Genomic DNA, 19,982 nt, shown 5'->3' with positions numbered 1-19,982 from the left:
AACTGAACTCCAGTCAACCTGATTTAACAGTTTGATCAGGACACCTGACAAGAAGTAGAAAGGTTTTGTATATCCTAAAGAAGTATATTTGGCAATAATAAATAATAGTAAATACATAAATGGACATTTATCGGTAACACTTTACAATACGGGTGCACTAATAAGCATAATTCGTGGTTAACTATTAACTAATGCACAGATAATACTGAATTAATGTGTAACTAACGATTATTTAAGATATTCATTAAAGATTAGGAACTAATTAAGAGTCTGTAAGGTTAATGTATTAGTTCATACATGAATTGTTATTAATTAAATATGTAATTGTGGATTAATTCCACTAAGTGTTAATTAATATGTTAATTACCAGCATCAGCCAAAGCCTTGTATTTCAACTTCCAGATAATATGTTGTTATGTTAAAATATATTGTTAGTCCAAATTCATGTGCAAACTACTACAATTACTAAATGTCTAGTTAATAATGATGTGCCCCAGCAAGTAAAGTCATAACATAATGATACCTTTGTAAATCATTAGCTAATGATTAATTAAAGCAGACAACGGGAAGCTGAAGTTCATAGCTTTGACTAATTGTGGTAATTAACACATTAATTTACACTATTAGTTAATAAAATATGTTATTAAGGAATAAATACACAATGACACATTGAATTAGCAATTCATGTATTACTTAATCTATTAATCATATAGACTCTTTATTAGTTGCTGATGGTTTAGTTCTTCACGAGTCATACATTAACTTATGATTATCTGTGCAATAGTTAAGCATGAATTAATTCATATTAGTGCACCCGTATTGTAAAGTGTTACCAATTTATCTTGATTCAAGGTTAAATGAATCAATCACGAGACAAAGAAAAGACAGGAGATCAATATAAAACTAGCACTGATAGGGAATTGGTTGCCTTGGACAAATATATACAGTATCTGACCACAGAACTCCCCGATTGGCCAATCAGAATCAAATATTCATCCATGTAAAACAGGGCTGTGCTGTTAAGAACACGGCCTGTAATAATAACGTCATAAAGCCGTAAATCGTATCAAGTTTTACTTAGTTTGGACTAGACAAAACCTCTCTAAGCACTGTAACGAATCGCTGTTCGTGTGGCCAACCATTCCAGAGCCATCAATCAGAGTTAATGACAGGCCGAGATGGGGAGTGTGTGTGTGACCGCAGGACAAGGGTGTCTAACTCCACCCATCCCTCGAGCTACTGCGCAGCCCACTCTCTCACACACTCACACTGAGGTCGCTACATGTTCTTCACACCAAACTGCCTCTGAACAGCACAAACATCAAGATGCCCTCTAAACGTCAATAACCAGAGCTCTCATCCATGCTAAACACTAAAAGTGTTTGAGTGTATGTTTACATACTGTACTTAGACTTGGGTACAATTTGTCCCATGCATGAATTCGACAAAAAATGTGCTTAAAGTAACATTTAACACCCTAGATATTACTTTTATAATATAATAAACTTGAAAATACGGCAAAGGTCTGTATCGACTCTTAATTTAGTAAATGTTTTTTTTTGTGTGTGTGTGTGAGCATTTTCGTTTTACCCCTTTGCGCTTGAAGAGCTCCATGTTTATAGAGTGCAAACACAAAACTTGTAATCTCACAGAAACATGCTCTTTCAGTGAAGCAATTACTGAGAGTCCCACACCTAGTTTCACGTGTGCCGTGTGTGTGTCTGTGAATCACAGCGGGGCCGAAGCATCTTGTCAACGCTACTCATTTCCGTTGATTAACTCAACGGAGTCATTATGGTTTCGTTAGACGGGAAGGGTTGGGATCTTCTCCCTGCCGCCAAAGACAGGATCACCACGGCACTGAGTACTGTTATTGCGGCCCTTGAAGTGGATTTGCACTCATAAGAGGGAGAGTTGCTCTTTTTTTTTACCCTTTACGAGGCACCCGACGAATCCAACTCAGACGGGAGGGGCCGACGGGAGCGGAGAGGGCGGATGGGGGACGGGTGGAAAGGGAAAACTGAGCAAATAAAGTAAATAGACTCAACAAAAGTCATTTTTCTGCTGTAAGAAAGGGTCTTTGTGCTGAAACCCCGCCGACTAAGGTGTACCACTGCATCATGGAAAACTAAGGGGGAGGGAAAAAATACCATTTTTGAATAAAAGGTACCAAAAAAGGAGACGCGTTTCACAAGCTGTTTGAATAATGGCTCCTTCCAGAAGCTGCATAACCTCAGTGCCAAATGGTTTGGCTGTTTGTTCAAGGGCGTTGTCCGTCTTACCTCTCTCTGCCAAAGACAACAGCACAGCTCTACAAAACTCTTCACAAGGCCTTTATTTAGAAAAAAAACCTCATCCTTTCCCTTCAGACTGACGCATCAGGCCTGTCCGTCACATTGTTAAAACGTCTAATAAAACGAGTTTGGAGTACAAATTGTACATAGGAATCAATGGAAGCTGAAAAACACAGACAACATGGCATTGTGGAGTTGTGTGATAGAGCGTGTTGCATGAAATAGAGATTTTTTTACGGTTTAGCGGACCGTAATGCACAGCACAGTTGCATCAGAAAGTTACACTAAAGAATTGCATTATAGAGCATGTATAGAATTACAGTTACATACAGTTACATTATAGAGCACCACAGTATAGAATTACATTGTAGGCCATGTATAGAGTTGCTTTATAGACCTGTTGCACTATAGAGGGGTATTATAGAGCGTATTGCTGTATAGAGTTGCTTTATACAGCATCATGGTATAGAATTACGTAACAGAACGTGTTGCGCCATAGAGTCGCTTTATAGAACGCTAAATCTGAGTTGCATTATAGTATGTTGTATAGAATTACAGTTACAATATAGAGCGCCATGGTATAGAATTACGTTGTAGGGCATGTATAGAGTCACTTTATAGAACGCTAAATCTGAGTTGCATTGTAGAAATGCTGCTGTATAGAATAACAGTTCCATTATAGAGCGCCACGGATAGAATTACATTGTAGGCCATGTATAGAGTTGCTTTATAGACCTGTTGCACTATAGAGGGGTATTATAGAGCTCATTACTGTATAGAGTTGCTTTATACAGCATCATGGAATAGAATTACGTAACAGAACGTGTTGCGCCATAGAGTCACTTTAAAGAACGCTAAATCTGAGTTGCATTATAATATGTTGCTGTATAGAATTACAGTTACATTATAGAGCGCCACGGTATAGAATTACGTTTTAGGGCATTATAGAGTTGCTTTATAGACCCTGTTGCACTATAGAGGGGTATTGTAGAGCTTATTGCTGTATAGAGTTACTTTATAGAGCATCACGGTGTAGAATTACGTAACAGAACGTGTTGCGCCATAGAGTCGCTTTATAGGACGCTAAATCTGAGTTGCACTATAGTATGTTGATGTATAGAATTACAGTTACATACAGTTACATTATAGAGCGCCAAGGTATAGAATTACGTTGTAGGGCATGTATAGAGTTGCTTTATAGACCTGTTGCACTATAGAGGGGCATTGTAGAGCTTTATAGAGCATCATGGTATAGAATTACGTAACAGAACATGTTGCGCCATAGAGTCGCTTTATAGGACGCTAAATCTGAGTTGCATTATACTATTTTGCTGTATAGAATTACAGTTACAATATAGAGCGCCACGGTATAGAATTACGTTGTAGGGCATTTATAGAGTTGCTTTATAGACCCTGTTGCACTAAAGAGGGGTACTGTAGAGCTTATTGCTTTATAGAGTTGCTTTATAGAGCATCACAGTATAGAATTACGTAACAGAACATGTTGCACCATAGAGTCGCTTTATAGAATGCTAAATCTGAGTTGCATTATAGTATGTTGCTGTATAGAATTACAGTTACATTATAGAGCACCACGGTATAGAATTACATTGTAGGGCATGCATAGAGTTGCTTTATAGACCCTGTTGCACAAGAGTTCTGTTATTGATGGTCATGGTTATAGAGCTTTTCAGCATAGAGTTGCATTATAGAGCATCATGGTACAGAGCTGCATTCTAGAATGTGTTGCGGTATAGAATTGCTTTATACACCGTTTTGCCATAGTTGCATTACAGACAGTGTTACATTAGAATGCCACATGATATGATATATGATGGATCAACATGAAACAGCATTCACAACTTATTTTGCTTTCCTAATATTATTTATGAATGAAATGGATATTCAATGAAAAAAGTTCTAGAGTCTTGATTTTTTATCCATTAGGAGTTGATTGGAGTGTGAAGGTGGCCTAGATATGACAGCTAACAATAGTCATTAAAAGAGCAGAAATGTGGATTGACATTGTGAAGACAGTAAGTGTGTGAACACAGATATGTGAAAACAGCAAGGGTCAGTTTTTTAATGTTGACTGAAAAATGTTGTAATAAATGGACAGTATGTTGATGTAACTGAAATGAACAGAAGACAAACTTTCACAAAATCACACTCACTTGCCAGTGAATTGTATACGTCTTCAATCATAAACCATAATTTTCCAGCACACTTTCTATGGAAGGTTTTCAAATATTTCCTCTGCATTTTATAGTCTAGAAACATATTCACTGAACAGACTGTAAAATCCAGATGCCGCCAATAATTCTGAGCCGTTTACTCAGTCACAGATGTTCGGTAATGCCTGAATCAGCCATTCCAACATCCTTGCATTTCACAGAGTAAAGTTCGCCATTGTCCTTGACTGTATTATAAGATTCATGCAGTTTTGTTCACCCATCATTCTAGAATTTTCCACGGCAAACAGACTGCCAAGTTGAACTGGCCCTGTTTAACATCCTGAAGTTGCATTCCTCTGACATTACTGGTTCTACGGAGATGACACATGGAAAACTATTTACGATATGCGCACTTTCGTACCAAAGCGGATTACAAGAGAGTGAGCATTGTGTTGGCGAAGAACAGAAGTTCAAATTCACGGCTTTCCACCATTCCTATAATGGCAGCTGTTCACGCATCCATCAAAACGCAATTCTCCCCAAGGGCCACTTCAGGCCCTGCTCATTGGCTTGCATGCGGGCTGGAATTATGGTATGATAATTAGATCTTTTCATTGTTTTTGAAGAATGTCGCTCGGCTCTTTGGCTTGCAGATGAAGTGTTTTGAAGGAGCTGCTTGAAATTCATTGAGCAGATTCGCCCTTCGATTCCCTGACCTTCCCCAGAAGCTTCCAGACCTGACCAACATTTAGAGCTCCTCTGACTTCATTACTAGAGTTTATCGCTTTAAACTCATGGCTGTTTACGGTCTGTTTTGCAAACGGACTGTGGAGACACCGTTTGATTCCTCCCTGGCGGTCTGTCGCACTTTTCGAGACCTCTAACTGGCTTTAATGGTCCTGGGTGGAGAACAGGTCAAACATTTACTTTAAATTCAGCTCTGAGGATCCTACTTCAATGAGTAATGACAGAAACCATTATGCTTTCTTTATAATTGCGTAGGAGAATCTCATTTATAATAGATAACATGCCTTGTGGGAGTTATTTTTGAGGATTCTGAGGCATTCCAGTGTTTACGTTGAGGACGGGGTCAAAATTCAGTGGAATTTCGAAACTGAACATGCAGCATTTAATGGCCTGGATTTAATTTACCGTCGACTGCAATTAAAATGATCCATATGGATTCTTAGTGTGCAAACAACCAGAGAACACCCATTTTGTGTCTGCGAGAAGACTGGAGCATTTGGTTAATAAATTCACATCATTAGAGACCCCCCAAACAGGAGGTTCATTTACATCCAGTGAGTTGCTAATGGATAATTGCCCTGCTAATGTTTCCCCAAGAGGCTGCTGAAGCATTAGAGAACTTATTACCCCCCACCCACACACATCTCAAACAATACACACGGTCCACACACATACACAATACACAGTGGCTTTCTGTTCATCCAAGAGTCAGTGTGTACTTGTCTAATAGAGCGTGTTGCATAGTGGTGTTTTTAACTATGATGTGTTGTGGAATGGTTTTGTTGACCGTAATGCACCACACAGTTGCATCATAGAGCAAGTTGCACTATCATTGTGTTGTGCGGTCATTGTGTTGTAGAGTTGTGTACTGTAGAGCGTGAGGCAGTATAGAGTTGCTTTATAGAGTATGTTGTGATTTAGAGTTGCTTTATAGAGCATCACGGTGTAGAGTTATGTTACAGAGGATGTTGCGCCATAGAGTTGCTTTATAGAGTGCTGAATCTGAGTTGTCTTATAGAGTGTGTTGCTGTATAGAGTTGGTTTATCCACCATGTTGCACTATTATAGAGCTCCATTATAGAATGTCAGAGTATAGTCACGTTATAAAGATTTGTGGCAAAGCTTTTGCAGAGTTTTGCTATAGAATTGCGTTATCGACAATGCTGCTGTATAGAGTTAACTATAATGTTAAGCCATAACGTCGCTTTATAGAGCTCTGCATCTGAGTTGCATTATAGAGCGTGTTGCTGTATACACTCTGTTGCACTATGGAGTTATAGATTGTCCACAGTATAGAATTATGTTGTGTTGCGCCATACAGATGCGTTTTAGAGCGTCATGGTATAGAGTTGCATTATATAAGTGTTGTTGCTGTATAGAGTTGCTTTATAGAGCTTCATGGTGTAGAGTTACGTTACAGAGGATGTTGCGCCATAGAGTTGCTTTATAGAGTGCTGAATCTGAGTTGTCTTATAGAGTGTGTTGCTCTATAGAGTTGGTTTATCCACCATGTTGCACTATTATAGAGCTCCATTATAGAATGTCAGAGTATAGTCACGTTATAAAGATTTGTGGCAAAGCTTTTGCAGAGTTTTGCTATAGAATTGCGTTATCGACAATGCTGCTGTATAGAGTTAACTATAATGTTAAGCCATAACGTCGCTTTATAGAGCTCTGCATCTGAGTTGCATTAAGTAGTGTGTTGCTGTATACACTCTGTTGCACTATGAAGTTATAGATTGTCCACAGTATAGAATTATGTTGTGTTGCGCCATACAGTTGCGTTTTAGAGCGTCATGGTATAGAGTTGCATTATATAAGTGTTGTTGCTGTATAGAGCTTCATGGTGTAGAGTTACGTTACAGAGGATGTTGCACCATAGAGTTGCTTTATAGAGTGCTGAATCTGAGTTGTATTATAGAGTGTGATGCTGTATAGAGTTGGTTTATCCACCATATTGCACTATTATAGAGCTCCATTATAGAATGTCACAGTATAGTCACGTTATAAAGCTTTGTGGTAAAGCTTTTGAAGAGTTTTGCTATAGAATTGCGTTATCGACAATGCTGCTGTATAGAGTTAAATTATATAAGTGTAATGTTTAGCCTTAACATCGCTTTATAGAGCTCTGCATCTGAGTTGCATTATAGAGCGTGTTGCTGTACACACTCTGTTGCACTATGGAGTTATAGATCATCACAGTATAGAATTATGTTGTGTTGCGCCATACAGTTGCGTTATAGAGTATCATGGTATAGAGTTGCATTATATAAGTGTTGCTCTTATAGAGCGTCACAGTATAGAGTCGTGTTATAGAGCATGTTGTGCCATAGAGTTGCTTTATAGAGTGCTGAATCTGAGTTGTATTATAGAGTGTGTTGCTGTATAGAGTTGGTTTATCCACCATGTTGCACTATTATAGAGCTCCATTATAGAATGTCACAGTATAGTCACGTTATAAAGATTTGTGGCAAAGCTTTTGCAGAGTTTTGCTATAGAATTGCGTTATCGACAATGCTGCTGTATAGAGTTAACTATAATGTTAAGCCATAACGTCGCTTTATAGAGCTCTGCATCTGAGTTGCATTAAGTAGTGTGTTGCTGTATACACTCTGTTGCACTATGGAGTTATAGATTGTCCACAGTATAGAATTATGTTGTGTTGCGCCATACAGTTGCGTTATAGAGCGTCATGGTATAGAGTTGCATTATATAAGTGTTGCTCTTAAAGAGCATCACAGTATAGAGTCGCGTTATAGAGCATGTTGTGCCATAGAGTTGCTTTATAGAGTGCTGAATCTGAGTTGTATTATAGAGTGTGATGCTGTATAGAGTTGCTTCATCCACCATGTTGCACAATTATAGAGCTCCATTATAGAAGTCACAGTATAGTCACGTTATAAAGCTTTGTGGTAAAGCTTTTGCAGAGTTTTGCTATAGAGTTGCGTTATTATCGACAATGCTGCTGTATAGAGTTAACTAATGTTGATCCATAATGTCGCTTTATAGAGCTCTGCACTTGAGTTGCATTATACAGTGTGTTGCTGTATACACTCTGTTGCACTATGGAGTTATAGATCGTCACAGTATAGAATTATGTTGTGTTGCGCCATACAGTTGCGTTATAGAGTATCATGGTATAGAGTTGCATTATATAAGTGTTGCTGTATAGAGTTGCTTTATGCACCCTGTTGCCCTAGAGTTAAATTACAGAGCGTCACAGTAAAGAGTCGCGTTATAGAGCATGTTTCGCCATAGAGTTGCTTTATAGAGTGCTGAATCTGAGTTGTATTATAGAGTGTGTTGCTGTATAGAGTTGGTTTATCCACCATGTTGCACTATTATAGAGCTCCATTATAGAATATCAGAGTATAGTGACATTATAAAGCTTTGTGGCAAAGCTTTTGCAGAGTTTTGCTATAGAGTTGCGTTATTATCGACAATGCTGCTGTATAGAGTTAAGTTATATAAGCGTAATGTTGAGCCATAACGTCGCTTTATTGAGCTCTGCATCTGAGTTGCATTATAGAGCGTGTTGCTGTATACACTCTGTTGCACTATGGAGATCGTCACAGTATAGAATTATGTTGTGTTGCGCCATACAGATGCGTTATAGAGTATCATGGTATAGAGTTGCATTATATAAGTGTTGCTGTATAGAGTTGCTTGTACACCTTGTTGCCCTAGAGTTATGTTATAGATCGTCACAGTATAGAGTCACGTTAGAGAGCATGTTTCGCTTTATAGAGCATATTGATTAATAAAGTTGCTTTATACTTTCTGTTGGACTAGAACGTCACACTAGTAGCATTATAGATCTTTGTGGGATAGAGTTGCCCTATAGAGCATTTTAGTTGACATAGAGATATTGATATTGTTTTATAAACCATCCCACTTTCTAGAGTCACATAATGTTTATACTTTTAAAGAAACACATGTTTATATACTTCTAAAGACAAAGAAATACCCTTGAATTAAAGCACATTCAGTCTATCGTACGCACTGCGGTGTGTAAAGTAAATTTATCTTGTTTTAAGTATGTTTAGATGAAAAAAGCGAGTCAAAAAAACACTAAAAGTGCACAGAATGTGTTGCTATGTTAAAGATTAAGTTGTGCTATTGAGGTCTGTGACTGACAGCTGGCACTCTGCTCATTTCATTCCTATCCTTCTACTTATTTTAAGCTCACAGAATCCTGCGATGACGGAATAACTGTGTCCCTGTGACTCACAGTAACGACCTGCTACCCCACCCAGTCTGCTAACAGCAGCCTCTGAGGCAGCACATGCCCCGTTAGAGAGCGGGTTATATTTATCCCCTCCGCTGCAGAGAGGCCTGTCCCAGCGCTCCGCTCTGTCTCCAGAGAGCGCCTTTCTAAAGAGATGTTTGCAAATTACCCAGAACGCCTCTGGCTGGATGGAGGTTTAATGCAGGACAGAAGTCAGAGCTGACACGCAGGCATGCTAACGGCTAAATGAGGATCCCAGTGGAAAGTTCTAGCATCTCCCCTTCGTTCACAGACTACCGCCAAACCAGGGAACGCTGTAGACATGGAAGATAACTTGCAGTTAAGACTGCTCACAAACGAAAAAGTTCACAAATGAAATTCTGTTTAAGGATCTATATTAGCTATATAGAGTTATTGAGTTAGCTGCATGATTCTTTGAAGTTTAAGAAGGTTTTTGGTGTGGCATTATACCGTACTCTCATAAAAAGTACTGTTTTGGGACCATATGGTACAATAATGGTAACAACATGCTACTTCGATATAAACTAGATCCCGACCGATAAAGGATTTTGAAGGCCGATGCCGATACAAATAATTGTTGGTTTTAAAATCTGATATTCCGATATATCGGCCGATATTATTATTATTTTTTTATTTTAGAAACGCGCAACAAAATATTAACAGATTTCCCTAACATTAGTGTTTTGTAGTTAATTATGAGTTTTAACTAAAATAATAGGATAATGCATAACTGGTTCTCTCTGCCCGACTGGATCAGCAGGTTGCAGGATGTGTGGCGCGTTATGGTGGACAAACTATACAACTCCAACACTCATGACATGGTTGAAGCGTGATTCGTCCATTTTTATTTTATTTTTGAAATATTCATTTATCGACCATTATAACTGCCGATACCGATATTTTAGAAAATGCCTAATATCGGCCGATAATAACGGCCTGCCGATATATCGGCCTGGCTCTAATATATACCATGGTACTACACTCTAAAAATGCTGGGTTGTTTTAACCCAACTTTGGGTAAAATATGGACAAACCCAAACTTTGGGTTAAAAATGTAATTAAAAAATGTAAAATTTAACCCAATGGCTGGGTTTGTCCATATTTTACCCAAAGTCTGGTTAAAACAACCCAGCATTTTAGAGTGTACTGAATAATAACCATATTAATTTACTATTCCATTTACACTCTAAAAAATGCTGGGTTGTTTTAACCCAATTTCGGGTAAAATACGGACAAACCCAAACGTTGGGTTAAAAAATGTAATTAAAAAATTAACCCAATGGCTGGGTTTGTCCGTATTTGACCCAAAATTGGGTTAAAACAACCCAGCATTTTTTAAAGTGTATATTTTACTCCAACGTTCTTCCAAGAATACCATGGTATTGAGAATTAACATGGTACCATGTATAAAAAAACTACAGCAATACGTAATGGTAATTTGGGATATAATGTGCAATCTTAAAAATGCTGGGTTGTTTTAATACAAATTTGGGATTGGACAAACCCAACCGTTGAGTTAAAATTTTTATTATAAAATGTAACCAAATGGTTGGGTTTGTCCATATTTTACCCAAATTTGGGTTGAAACAACCCAGCATTTTTTAACCCTAAAACCGTATTCTGGACAAATGTGGGCAAAATAGTTTTGATTTATTTTTAAAAAATACTTTGATCTGAGCGGTACAAGACTTGGCTACTTTTCCTAAGTTTGCCTCCTGAACACACAATTATTTTTTTTTGACTCAGTTCTACAATGTTAAGTGGGTGAAAAAAAACCCTCCTTAATCTTGTATTTGGGTTAAAAATGGGGACCCATAGAAATGAATGGGAAAAACTGTATAAGCCAAAATAAGACACCAAGTGACAGCAAAGTCACTTCATCTTTAGATTTTAGTTCTAAGAACTTATTGGAATGATATTTTAATGTAATTAAACAAAAATAAATAAATAAATAAAACCACATAGTAATTTATTTACATAGAAAATATGGTAGTTTTAAACTACTATGGTAGTTTTTCACATCACTTATGGAAGACAGTGATGTAACATTTATAATAAATGAAAAGGATCACACCTGAATCCTCTGTGCCCTCATTTGTCCACAATTACAGGATTAAGGGCTATAAAGTGAATACGGTTTGATAAATGTTTACCGTGCTATTGGTATTACTATGGGAATATGTAAAAAGAACCCCAAAAAATGGTAATACTATAATACTTTTATATACCATTGATAAACGCTAAGTTTAAAGGAATTTACCAAAATACACTGGTATTTTAAATGTTTTTAAATATGGCACCATGGCATTTTTTGAAGTACAATGTAAGTAGCATGGTAAACATTCAGTACTATGCTATATATACAAGTATCATGGTTTAGCCATGCTTTTTTTTAACATAATACCATGGTAATTTGAGTAGCATGGTATTTTTAGGTATCACAGATACTAAAAAGCTACTGGTATTACCATGGTATCAACAAAACATAAAACCATTGTACAGTACACCATTTTAGCAGGTTCTTTAGATCAACCTACTTAATGCAGGTATTAATTCTTCACAAGGAAAACACCAAGCACTCCTGGTTCTTTACATCACCATTAGATGATGAACCACAGAACTTTAAGGTTCTCCTTTTGCATCCGGCAGGAAACCCCCTTTTAGAAACTTTATTTTTAGCGCCGTCATGGGATTTCTAAGATTGAGAAACAGGAATTTATTTATCTCTCACACCATATGCCATAAACGCTGTCCTGTGTAGACGACTACTGTAAAATACTGTGAACTACAGATGTCTTCTCATCCATCTGTTGTTGCATGACCTTCAATCCCAGAATTTGGACAGTTGTGCCCTTATAGTGCGAGTGGTAGCACACTGTCAATGATCTTGTCAAGCCAAGATGGTGGCTGCTGGCCTAGTTTCCTGATCAGCAGACTGGAAAGCATTTGTCTCTGAGGAAACTGTGTGATGTTGTGGTGTTCCTTGTGCTGTCTCATGAAGATGACTCATGCAAAACTTCCCCTGAGGGACTCCGCCACGCCAACTCAATGTAATCGCCCGATAATAGACACAGTTCAAACTTTCACTACTGCAAAACTTTCCAGATGTTCTTTATAAGCAGCTCAATTAGTGCACAATCCAATCATTTTCAAAATCAAACTCTTATGTTTCCTTGAAGTTTACAGTTGGAAACATTGGTTAAGAATGGTCTAGCTCAGGATAACGTTCTAGGTCTAAGAAAGAAAAACACACTAAGACGGTTTCCTTATTATTCAAGATAAAACTTTATAATACGGGTGCACTAATATGCATTAATTCCTGCTTAACTAATGCACAGATGATCATGAGTTAATGTATAACTAATGAAGAAGTAAACCATTAATTAATGATTACTGCATCAGCAACTAATAAAGAGTATATATGATTAATAGATTAAGTAATACATCAATTGCTATTAATTCAATATGTCATATATAACATATTTTATTATCTAATAGTGTAAATGAATGTGTTAATTACCACAATTAGTCAAAGCTATGCACTTCAACTTCCAGTTTTCTGCTTTAATTAATCATTAGGTAATGATTTGCAAAGGTATCATTACGCTATGACTTTACTTGTTGGGGCACATCATTATTAACTAGTCATTTAGTAATTGTAGTAATTTGCACATGAATTTGCACTAACAAGGAAGTAATTAATCATGTATTAATGCATATTAGTGTACCTGCCATATTATCTGGAAGTTGAAATACAAGGCTTTGGCTCATTTTGGTAATTAACACTATTAGTTAAAAAATGAGTTATTATGGAATTAATCCACAATTACATTTTTAATTAAAAACAATTAATGTATGAACTAATACATTAACCTTACAGACTCTTAATTAGTTCCTAATGTGGTAATCATTCATTAATAGCTTAAATAATCATTATTTATACATTAATTCAGTATTATTTGTGCTTTAGTCATCAGTGCACCCGTATTGTAAAGTGTTACCATATTCAATTCTATTCTCCTAGACACCAATGAGAAGTCTCCTGCTTCTGAGATCTTTCCCCTGATAACAAAAGATTCCAGCAATCTCAAAGTTTCAGAGATCTCAAACCAGCCATGAAGTTTGATGAAATACTGTTATTATTGTTAAAAAAAAAAACTATATTAATGTGTCCAATCAAATGCCAAAGATCTCAAAATAAACTCATGAAATTCTTTCATGACTAAACTATCCGAGCTACACTATCCACATTGATTTTAGATCTCTGTACTCTCACTATATCTGTGAACAAATGGTCTTATTGTGTCCCCTAGGCATTTTAGAAGAAACATTTGTTTGGCACGCCTACAGTCAAGATTCAGGTTAAGGGTTTGTTCAAATCCCCAAATGCATGTATGACCAGAAGTGATAGCGATTCTCGACTTAACACGCACAAATAAGTGCTTATTCAGGTAAATAAAACACTTGTGAGTGACATCCCTGAAAGGTGTGTGTGTTGAGGTCTGTTTATGGACCAATGGTTGAGTGATGATTTTGAAGATAATTTTAACCTGATCTATTGTGACAGTGATTTGGCCAAGAGTCACTGTGGGGACGACAATACCCTCAAATACTTCTGTCTCCATAGTGCCACATGAGATTCTATTGGATGAATATGAAATGACAGGAATATGGAGTATGGAGTTTATCTCTTCCCTGCGGTCTGGTATTGTCGAGGTTGTGTGTGTGTGTGGTGTTTCATACTGACATATCATTTATTGAGGAGGACAGTGAGGAGGGAAAATCTCAAGCATCAGGGTTTCAAACTTTCCGCATTGATTCCCGCGTGGGCGGCAGGTTTCCATGGGGACTACAGTTGGGAACACTGTAGACCCAACCTCAACTACTAGAGTTAGCCGATAGGCAGACGTTTGACTATCAGCATAAAGTGTTGATGAATCGCAGCCTATTCTGGCCACGAGCCGTCCACCTACACAGGAAAGGTGTGAGGCTGGGTAAAAATGTGCATTTTTAGCTTAATTGCAATCTAAGTTTAGCAGAGTTGTGAATGTGATACAATAAAAAGAGACAGTGTGTAGTACTGCGAAATAACGTTGACCAAGCAGGCTGTGCACAAAAACATGCAAAGTGACCAGTGTAGTTTGATTCACAAACAAATGACTCTTCTTTTCAGCAAATCAAATATAAGTATAGCATGACCACTGTAGGCTGACTTACAAACATATGACTGTTATTAGCCCTCAATCGGGTCATGGGGTCTATACGACCCCGATTGACTTTTACTTAATAATGAAAATAAAATGGTTCTCTTCATCTCAGTGGAATACGATTTTGTGACTTTTCATACATTATCTATACAACACACAAAAAACTGGGCTTGATTCGGATGTTCTGAAGGTATGTAAAAAAAAAATGTTTACACTTCTGGTCTTCGAGATCAATATGACCCCACATTGAAATGAATGGGAAATGTGAAAAAAAAACTTAATATATTTTCTTCATGTGTCAAAACAAAAAAAATCCAGCATAAATCTGATTTTTTTTTTACACAGAAATGTATGTTTACACAGTAATGTGTCATAAAAAATAATATTTCATATGCTAATGCTAAAGCTAATGGTGTAGTTGAGGAATTGTGTGGTATATGGATACAAAAGTACTTTATATCTCCAAAAAACACAGCATTAATGAATAGATGCGAAGTAAACAAACAAAAAAAGATATTATTTGTATGATTAAAAATGTATACAATTACTCAATCAATTGTTGGGGTCGTATAGACCCCAAAGCCCAGAAGTGTAAACAGAAAACGAAGACCATTTGAAGGTTAATACAATGCATATACAGTGCGACCAGTGTTGTCCTGAACAACCAGATCTTTTTAGTAAATGAAGCTCATTCAGCATGACCAGTGAAAATTGATTCACAAGCAAATGACTGGTTCAGTCAAACCAAGCACCTTAAAGAGTTGATTTAATAAAAGCTACTGGTTTGAATCAAATGTACAGTATTAGCACAGTCACTGAATCAGAGTCTTATCAAATGCAAATCTGTATCATGAATCATGAAATCATCGAGAACGAGTCTTTGCCTTAAACTAGTAGCATAGACAGATTTAAGTCTTTCTGTGTGGCACTACTTCCACATCCAAGGTCCACATCAAACATTCGACCCATTAGCCATTCACAAACATCAGACTGCTGAGAGATGAGCAAAGATAAATGTTTGCCTTCTGTTTCTGAGATGCCCCTTGTTGCGTTGGAAACTGCGTCTCTCTCTGAGACCAGCAAACTAATCTCATCAATTTACAAATGCAAATATTATGTTTATTAATCTAATGTGCAGAGCTGTACAAACATCTATTACCCTGCCAACTACCTGGACTCAAACATATGCACTGCTGCAATCACAACACACATTCACACACACACTCCTTGTATAGCCTTAAATGCTTACCATGCTCACAGGCCTGTTTGTGTAACGTGTTGCTGTGGCAACAGACAGCGGCTTGGAGGTTTCAAAATCCAACGACATTGCTGGTACACGGCTTACTGAGTCAGTAATATCTAAAAAACCTGATTCACCATGACAGTCACAGTCTCATGATTCATTTTAAAGAGGCCATGAAATTATAATTAAGCCAATCAATTTTAGAAATCATGTTATTCATCTTATTGTGAATGATTCATTCATGCATATATCTCATAGCATCAACGTTGTCTGCATAAACCCCGCAATCAACTACATGCTGTCATTCAGATTCACCTCCATCCAATAAACAAAGTCCCCACCCAACATTACCCAGACAGGAAACTGACATTGAATCAACGTGGAAACGACGTCTCTCATGACATTGAAACAACGTTGATTTTGCTCATCGAATTAACGTTGAACCAACGTCAGACGCGGCATTCTTCAAAGCTAAATGAAAATCGAAAATTGGTTTGCTTTCATAACGTTGAAACAACGCGTTGATTTCAAGTTGATTTTCCGTTAGTTTTGAAAGAATGACGCGTCTGACGTTGGTTCAACGTTAATTCGATGAGCAAAACAATGTCAGATCAACGTTGTTTCGATGTCATATTTCCACGTTGATTCAATGTCAGTTTGCTATCTGGGTAGTTTCTTTGTTGATAATCTTTTTAAGTCGCTGGAATGTAAAAATAATGATAGTCAGATGATAGATAGATGATAGATAGACAATCGAACTACCTTCACCTTGGAGTTAATCCTAGTCCATAGTTATGCAGCTAGCTCGCTAACATTGATAGCTACGTAGAAAGACCTGGAACTACAGCACTCTACGTTGAAAATACCCGTTTGTTGCCCGCCACGGCCGCCAGGCATCCATGGTAGTCACGCGACTGCAAAGTATGAATTATAAAGATGGCTGTACTTGTTTCTATGGCACATAAGGTCTATAGAGACTGTCGCTGCTTTCGAAATCTCATTCTGATTTGGTACTACCTTTGAATTTGAATTTACTTTGAGGAAGTTTAAAAAATATGTTCTATATAGTGTGAATATGGTAGTATGAATGACATTCAGATTGACTAATTCCGCCATGTTGTCACTGTCACGTGACCTCCCAGATAGCAAACTGACATTGAATCAACGTGGAAATATGACATCGAAACAACGTTGATCTGACATTGTTTTGCTCATCGAATTAACGTTGAACCAACGTTGTTTCAACGTTATGAAAGCAAACCAATTTTCGATTTCATTTAGCTTTGAAGAATGCCGCGTCTGACGTTGGTTCAACGTTAATTCGATGAGCAAATCAACGTTGTTTCAATGTCATGAGAGACGTCGTTTCCACGTTGATTCAATGTCAGTTTGCTGTCTGGGCTACCAGCATCAGTTGTGTCACTTCACTGCCATTCACAAATCCTCACCCACGGCCTCATGGTATAGTAATGTCCATCGAACGCATTTCTAAGGCCTGTAAAATATCTACATCATTCAAATGTTGCTGTCTTCAACATGCCCATGGTGATCCATTGATAGTACTCAGCAAGTAAACAAAAAGCCCCCTTTTAGGTCTTAGTACACGTGCCTTTTTGATGAGGAATCGTCACTGATTTTTATAAAGTAGAAAAGAGAATACATTTTATGTTACTGGTAATTTGTCAAGATGAACACTTACAGGACTAAATCAATTATGAAATTTCTGAAAAAATATTACCAAAGGGTAAAAGATCAATAATAAATATAAGAGGACCCAAAACGGAGCCCTGTGGAACACCAGAATTGACATATAAAGGCTTTGATATAAACTGCTTCAACTGTTCAAATTGAGTATGGCCCATAAATTAAGATCGAAACCAATAAGTATATAGACCAACGCCACTTTTGCGTCATCGAAGGGTAATGCCCCCTTTTGGGGAAAAACACCTCTATGCTGTCTATGGAAAAACAAACGGATTCCCATGAGAACAGAACTTGACCTAGATCTGCAAAGTTTCTTGATAGCAAAAATGGCACAAACTTAAAGAAGCTAACGTTACTGAATACGGGGTTACAGAGGTCCCTTTGAAATGGTCAAAAACTGGATTAATGACCCCACACAGTGGCCAAATATGGACTATTCAGACATCTAACGTTATCTCGTGGAATCACCAAGTAAGCCTTTTTTATTTATTTATTTATTTATTTATTTATCATTTACACACTCACAGTAGCCTATGACAAACTACTAGATGACGAGGCCATGTCACTTCGATCATATTTAACTTGATTTAAGCTATTGACAATAGCTTAAATCAAGTTAAATATGATCCATTCATCGTCTAGTTTATCATACTGTGAGTGTTAATGAAAAAAAGGCTACGTGCTTACTTGGTGATTCCACGAGATAGTGGTAACGTTAGATGTCTGAATAGTCCATATTTGGCCACTGTGTGGGGTCATTAATCCAGTTTTCGACTATTTCAAAGGGATCTCTGTAACCCCAGTAACGTTAGCTTCTTTAAGTTTGTGCCATTTTTGCTATCAAGAAACTTTGCAGATCTAGTGCGAGTTCTGTTCTCATGGGAATCCGTTTGTTTTCCCATAGACAGTATAGAGGTGTTTTCCCCCAAAAGGGGGCGTTACCCTTCGATGACGCAAAAGTGGCGTTGGTCTAGAAGTAGATATAAATAAAATTTGAGGTGTTTTTCCCACCTTAAGAGCTCCCTATTTTCATCATATCACTACGTGCAATAGAAGCCTGATGCATCAGATATGATCCTCAAAAAAAAAAACATGTCTAAATGTTTAATTAACTGTTAATAAAAAATCTACCTGTGAAACGCCCCCCCCACGCTTGCCACGCCCACCTTGCCACGCCCGCCACGCCCCGTGAGGACTTACATCTACAGTTAAACATTCATTTTTATATATTTTTTAACCACTCTCACTGTCTCACCTCATGAGGTGTCTAACAATACAGGATGTAGATGCCAAAACATTCTTGAGATTACATGCTCAAACACTCATTGTAGATCAATTCTGATGTTGCCGGTATCTCTGCCATCAAGTGAGTTTGTGGCAGCTGGTCCTAGAGAACTGCTCTGATCCGAAGCTTAACAACGCTCACTTCAGTGCCACTTTAACTCGCACACTAATTAGACTGCAGGTCTCACAGGCGCCGCTAAAGATCTCAGAGCGGAAAAGCAAGAACATCTGTGCGTAGGGCAGCTGATCCACACCTCTGAAAGTGACTCTTTATTTCAGGACCTCTGATCTGCGCGAGCCGGTGCCAGACTGCCCAATGCGTGCAAAAGAGCCCTCTACGGAAGTGAGAGGAGGAGGGGTCGGCGGACTGTGAGTTTATTGTACACCGGCAGAACAGACTCCAGCCTCACGACTATGAATGAGTTTTTCAGTGAGGGAACCTTCCACACACACACACACACTCTTTGAGATGTTTGAAGCTTTTCCACTGAGCTTGAGCTCTGCATTCTTGCAGTATACAACATAATGCAACTTTTTGAAACAACTTTTGCAAACACACATAATATTATGGCTTATTAGTCCTAAAACAGTGAAAATGAGAGGTCTTACCTCCTTGGACAGTCTGGAGCAGGTATAGCAGTGCCAGAATGAGGACAGGCAGGAGAGGACACAGGGCGTTCATCTTGCCACTTTAGTCCGAGTCTCAGAGTCTCTGTGGCCACTTTGGGACTTGGAGTGTGCGCTGGGTGTACTCATGGAGGGGGCGGGACAGACACGGATGAAAATGATACCCTGATCCCCCCCCAAAAAGAAATCCAGCCCCTCCACACACACACCCCTGCCCAGCCCTGCAACGCCCCTCTGGAAAAACTAGACCTCTTTTTCTTCTCCACCCCCAATTTCCATCCTCTCTGCTCTGTTAAATGAATCAGCTTTCATTCAAAAAGCAGACAGAGCTCAGAGTTTCTCTAAACCTTTGAAGATCTGAAGATTGGATTATAAAATGCATATAATAATCACCAATATGCCATAAGGACTAAAACATAATAGACTTCTTTATTGGAATCTATGGTTCCATGA

The 19,982-nt window shown here is 37.9% G+C and overlaps 1 protein-coding gene across 1 annotated transcript in view; it reads right to left on the bottom strand.

The window, feature by feature from the left end:
* cspg4 (chondroitin sulfate proteoglycan 4) overlaps positions 1-19,649 on the bottom strand; it is a 73,400-nt gene extending 53,751 nt beyond the window's left edge. The window contains exon 1 of the mRNA XM_039669184.2: positions 19,512-19,649. Coding sequence (XP_039525118.2) covers positions 19,512-19,584 — 73 coding nt within the window. The 5' untranslated portion in view covers positions 19,585-19,649. The remainder of the gene's footprint in view (positions 1-19,511) is intronic.
* Between the last annotated feature and the right edge of the window lie 333 nt (positions 19,650-19,982).

The sequence above is a fragment of the Pimephales promelas genome, chromosome 25, assembly GCF_988280905.1.
Source record: "Pimephales promelas chromosome 25, fPimPro1.hap1.1, whole genome shotgun sequence".
In the NCBI taxonomy this organism is placed as follows: Eukaryota; Metazoa; Chordata; class Actinopteri; order Cypriniformes; family Leuciscidae; genus Pimephales; species Pimephales promelas.
This window is presented reverse-complemented; position numbering and strand designations above follow the sequence as displayed.